The sequence below is a fragment of the Sinocyclocheilus anshuiensis genome, unplaced genomic scaffold, assembly GCF_001515605.1.
Source record: "Sinocyclocheilus anshuiensis isolate Anshui unplaced genomic scaffold, SAMN03320099.WGS_v1.1 scaffold1614, whole genome shotgun sequence".
NCBI lineage: Eukaryota > Metazoa > Chordata > Actinopteri > Cypriniformes > Cyprinidae > Sinocyclocheilus > Sinocyclocheilus anshuiensis.
In genome coordinates this window covers 179,376-185,674 of record NW_015547777.1, presented here as the reverse complement: position 1 = coordinate 185,674, position 6,299 = coordinate 179,376, and the positions used below count along the sequence as shown (strand labels likewise).

The following is a 6,299-nucleotide window of genomic DNA, read 5'->3' as shown; positions in this document are numbered from 1 at the left end:
ACTCACTCTCACACACACACACACACACACACACACACACAAATCAGTCCTGTGCTCCTGTATTGACTGTGCATGTTTACTGCTCTACAGATTATTCATCCAAAAAAAGCGGATCTGTGCTGATCTCGAAGTCCTACGATTCTTGAAGAAACTCAAGAAGAATCACAAACCGAAACGGACTCAAGCGAAGACTGAATAAACATCATCATCTGACTTATAATGCATTAATCTACTGGCGGTTTCAGTATTTCTCGCATTGCACGTATTAAAACTAATTTTTACAGTTTTTACTACAATATACTGTATATATTCTTTGTATGCTTTGCTTTTGGCTGTAAGTTGGTTGATTTTTCACATGAACCCAAACAAATTAAATGGTTCCATGATGTAATAGAAATAATGTGAGTTGAATGGTAAGTTTACATTATTTGATGAGGAATTGGGAAAGAAGGTATAAAACACAATGGCAAACAGCAATAAATAAAAAAATAAAAATACATACACAGAAATAAATAAAGAAATAAATAAAATAAAAATAATGAAATAAATAAAAATGCATATATAAATAAATAAATAAATAAAATGCATGCATTCACATTAAATAAATAAATAAAAATGCATGTAAATAAATTAATAAATAAAATGAATGAAGTAAATAATAAAAATGCATGCATGCACATAAATAAATTAATGAAATAAATATAAATAAAAATGCATGCATACACACATAAATAAATAAATAAATAAAATGCATTCACATTAATATAAATAAATAAATATGCATGTAAATAAATAAATAAAATGAATGAAGTAAATAATAAAAATGCATGCATACACAAATAAATAAATAAACAAACAAACAAATAAATAATACCCCTTGTTAATTTTTTATTACAGTGCTTTTGACGGAAATTAGAGCATTGGACTTATGTATTCTGAACATTTTTCAAATACTTTATTTAAGACATATTTTCACACACTGATTGGTTTTGTTCAGAGATATAGAGCCAGACACCTGATTACACTCTTATTGATTGATTGATGTAGACTCCGCCCACTCACCATCCGCCAATGAGAACGCTGGATCTCTCACTGATTGATTGATGTAGACTCCGCCCACTCACCGTCCGCCAATGACAACGCTGGATCTCTCACTGATTGATTGATTGATGTAGACTCCGCCCACTCACCATCCGCCAATGACAACGCTGGATCTCTCACTGATTGATTGATTGATTGATGTAGACTCCGCCCACTCACATGATGACTAATTGGATACAGCTGGACGCACCTGCTTTATTTATTAGCTAACAAAATAGTCTTGTAATGGAGAAACTGAGCTTTTCATGAACTGCACAATTGAATAAAATGAATCACTGTATTACTTTCATTTTGATTTACTATTAAAACCCCTATTTTTATGTCCCTGTTTTTGTTTTGTGTATACTTTGTATAACATACTGATGGAAGAGCTGTATATATATATGATATTAAAGGGATAATTCACCCAAAAATGAAAATTCTGCCATGAGGAACGACATGAGGGTGGTGTATAGCCTAAATAAACAGGATTTTCATTTCTGGGTGAACTCTTCCTTTAAGCCGAGTAATTTATGTGAAACCGAACATGTCTCAGTGTTTGGTGTGTCTCTCGTTTTGATGACAGCAGCACTGTCAGGATCTACAAGAACTAAACCTGATGAACATGTTCTCCATCGTTTGAGACGCCATCTAATAATCTGACCATCTGCACCAAGAGTCACGTTTGATTAGTCACATAAAAATATCAACTGCTTAAACTAGTCTCAAAAAGTTTCTTCAAGGCCGATCATGACATAATCGAAGGTAGACTGGTCTAACTAGTTCTTAAGACACAGGCCTCAGAAATTCTACACAGAATGCTATATTTTATAGCAATATGGATGAGAGTGTGGCTGTCAAATGCGGCTTTACGAAGCTCAACGGCTCTGAACGTCTCTAGCCCAAGCTGTGATATAAACAAACGCTATTGGCTATTTTTAAAAAGGGGCGGGGCTGCTTGATATGTCCCGCCCTGTCTTCCTGTTTCAGTTAAAATGACGTCAACACAGAGTAACGCTGCAGCATTTCAGGGGACCTTTAAAGATCTTTGACTTGTTCACTATTCCCTAAATCCTCCTGAGACCCAGAAAAAACAGGTTTTGTGAATTTTGTTGTTCTTTATGTCATGGTTGGAGCATCCGAAACAAATGGAGAAAAAAAAACATTTTTGAAAAAATATATTTTATTCACATTTTATTCTAGAGGACGCCAGGACTGAGTTATTCAAACTAAATAGACATGAAAAGGCATTTTTTTAATTCGCCGATCAGTTTTTAGGCTGTTTTTGGCCAAAAGATGATTCTCAACTGTTATGAAAGATATGACAGAATGATTTGATATACTACTGTACTTTATGGAATATGTGCTTAAAATGTTCATAAATTGGAATTCCCATTCTATACAATGTATCGATACATTGCATCTAATTTGCATATTAATGTAGAACCATAAGAGTTATAATGGAAGTAATAACTTGTCAACATTATCATAAGAATATCTCATATTTCATAGGAACACTGATCAATAATTTCTTGTTGTGTTTTCATCAAAATGCCTGAGTAACATGATGTTTCTCCACCGTCTCGTAACAAAGTGTCATATTTGCGATTTGAAACCCCGTAACATTTTTCTGAGATGTTTGTTTACGACGAACAATTTGAAAATGATCCAGATTTAAATGATTATTACAAAACATGATCATATTTCCCTAAGAGTGCTACATCTGGTGCAATATCAGTCATAATTAAAGACCAAGGAGAGGGAGTTTATAATCAAACCTCCAAACATTTAATATCTCTGAAAAGCCCTGAATGTGCTCTGTACAGAAACTGTGGCGTGTAGAGTCTCAGATATAAACTCAATAAAGTATAACATCCTGTACAGAAGACAGAAGAAGATGCTGGAGCGCCACCTAGCGGCGGAATCACGAACAGACCGAACTTACAGCAAATTATTAGCTAACTAACAGTAACTAAACTCTACTATTTCACCAGTTTCAGTCTTTAAGGGCATGTTTTTAATGTGTGGAGTCAAAGTGCAACAGCTTGAAAACGCTTGTTTTTTTGGAAATGTAAAAATGCAGAAAGTTTTGTGTGAGGGTTAGGGGAATGAAAATACAATTAGTACAGTATAAAAATTATGATGTCTATGGAAAGTCCCTGTATAATATGGAAACACAAAAAACAATAATTTTTGATAGATGCTTGTAATTACGTGTGCACAGTGTTTGTATGAAATAGTAGATAAAAGTATATTTTAAACTGTTTCTTCACATTATGCATAAAAACACTTATACAACACTGATAGGAACACTGAGATAAAAGACAAAAATATAACCATCCACGCATTTCAGAATTGTTACTTTATTGTAACATGTATAATATGTTACATATAATTATTGTTTGGGAGCTTTGATGCAGCTTCTCATGAAGTAAACTGCTCTGGTCATGTGACAATTTACACTAACCATGTGACACTGCACATATTTAACTGAGACGGTTAATTTTTTCCATATTTGCTGAAAATGCACTAAAACACCAGTCAGTAACATTTTTAGAGCGTTATAAATGTAAACCTTCTTTTCGGCTACTATTGTGACCGGTGGGATTAAATGGGTTAACACCTTTGTAACACAAGATGTGCATGTTTATGAATTTGTCTTATACATTTAGTAAATATAATTATATTTTTTTTTGTTAGAGAATTCAAAGTTGCTTTGGGGCCAATTTGACCCCAGGCACCACAGGAGGGTTAAAAAGTGAAAATAAATGATTCATGATTCTCTCCATGTTTTCTCATTTTGTGATGCATTTGAAAAGCCTCCATGGGTTTGTTAAAGTTACAATTATTTTTAATAACACGAATCTGGCTGTATTTTGTTTATTTATAGATGACAGCTACGATCATCATTCTGTATGTCGCCAAAATGAACAAAGCCATCCATTTTCAGGCCTTTGACAAAAAGTATTATTTTAAATGCTAATATTTCAAAATTGTACATTTTTTTCTGTATTTCTGATCAAATAAATGCAAGCTTGATGAGAAGAGACTTCTGTAAAGCACATAAAAAAATCTTACTGATCCCAAACTTGTGAACAGCAGTGTGTATATATATATATATATATATAACATTTCTATTTGCAGGAAAACGTTCGCTCCGTCACTGGTGTGCAGTGTTCTGGCTGTAGTTGTAGGCTCTCTGACTGCAGCCAGGTACATGAACGCAGAGCATTCAAACACATGCAAATGAAGACGTATGTTTATGTTTATTAACTCTGAGCCCACTGCTTCAGTTCGGACCTGTCCTTCAATGCAGAAGGTTACACGTTTGTTCTGCTGAACGACGTCTTCACGGCCGCTAGTGGAGTTTACACCAAGAAAAACTCGGGATGGATGTATATACGACAGCTTGAGTTATCTGTGGACTAGTCTTAATCAAATGACACGGATTAATTTTTACACTTTGGTTAAAAATACACTTGAAAGTCATTCTGTGTAAACTACAACTTTAACTGTTAAACTCAAACACACATTCGTTGTTTTATTTGCTGTCTGTCGTTTCAGGGTCTTGGTAAATATGGGGTTGTGTTCATCATTATGATCCCGACCGTCCGGGCGAGCGCTTACACTGGAGATCTACAGAAGGTGAGAGAAGAAAACCACACTCTACAGACAAGAACTCCCACAGATTTCATAAGATTTCCTCTTTTCTTGTTTTTAGGCTCTAAGCTTTGAAGGATGGATGTCTCTTATGTTCAGATTTCATTTTTTATTGTCTTGTGTCATGGGGTGAGTCTGACTCATGATGATTTTATAATAATTCAACATCTCGGCCAAATATTGTCCTATCCTAACAAACCATACATCAATGGAAAGCTTATTTATTCAGCTTTCAGATGAAGCATACATCTAAAAATGGACACTTATGACTGGTTTTGTGCTCCAGGGTCACAAATAGTTTCTGTGCGTCCTAAAGTCTTTCTTTTTTCACAAATTAAAGCCTCAAATCAGAGCAAATCAAGTAATAGAGATTGGTTAGAAGTTGTATTTTCAAACTTTGAAGTGTTATTGATGTGTTGTGTTCCATTAATTCCTTAAATGTTCTTTATTTGTCCTTAAACATTTTCCTTCGTAAAACGTACAGGAAAAATAAGGTGGATAAAGGCGTTGCATTTTGTAAGTTGTGTTTTCTCTCAGAATGTTGCCGTGGCGTATATTGGCATGTTTATTGGTGGAGACTGTTTTCTCATGGACAAACTTCATAGGCCTGAATATATGGTAGGAAACTTAATTCCTCCCAAGTTGTTTTATAGAATGCAGTATTGCTGCTTGAAAACCATACGAACACGTCACGTTACTTTAGCTTCCCTTGTGTGTTTTATTGAAATAAAAACGAATGCAACAACTAGCAACACTTTATATCATTTAATGAAGACTTGAAGTGCTAACACTAATTAGGAGAAACACGTTTACACATTTACAAAGTCCTTTCAGCACAGCGAACAGAACATCTCAGAATAAAATGCTTGATTACATTCTGTTGTCTCGATGGGATCAGTCCAAGGTACAACGTGCATGGCTTTCCCAAGGATTTATTGGGAGGGGAGGGATATATTATTTCGTTTATAAACTGGACAAATAAAATGAATGGGTTTTTGCACACGGATGCCAATGAAATCTGCAGACGTATTTAATCCAAACGAACGACTGAATGAAGCACGCCAACAGAACGTAGTGTTACGGATCATGAAGACACTTACCGGTAAATAAGTGCTTTTCGGATCCAGAATCTAATTGTGATCTTTGGAAGAAAGTCAAACAGTTGTAGATTAATATCGTAAGTGCTTCTTCGGTTTACCCATCAACTCTTTACACTAAGTGTGTACCAATGCGGCAACTTAAAGCTGGTTAGTTTTCTTGACGTTATTGCGAAGCCTGAGCTGGTGGCTTTAAATAGAGAATAAATACATGATTAAACATGACCAATGTGATGCACGACGGCGTATGAAGCGAACCGGACTAATGTATGAAAGCACTACGCGATCTGCCGTCAGTAAGTCTTCATCTTTAGCGGGTCGGTCACTGCACCCTGTTTCAAAACACACACACTCACACTCACACACTCACTCACTCTCACTCACTCACTCACTCACACACTCACACACTCACTCACACACTCACTCACTCACTCACTCACTCACTCACTCACAAACACACTC

The 6,299-nt window shown here is 35.2% G+C and overlaps 1 protein-coding gene across 1 annotated transcript in view; it reads left to right on the top strand.

Annotated features, from left to right (window-relative positions):
- Nucleotides 1-488, top strand: part of LOC107704587 (C-C motif chemokine 28-like) — a 2,179-nt gene extending 1,691 nt beyond the window's left edge. The window contains exon 3 of the mRNA XM_016507555.1: nt 91-488. Coding sequence (XP_016363041.1) covers nt 91-199 — 109 coding nt within the window. The 3' untranslated portion in view covers nt 200-488. The remainder of the gene's footprint in view (nt 1-90) is intronic.
- The last annotated feature ends 5,811 nt before the right edge of the window (nt 489-6,299 follow it).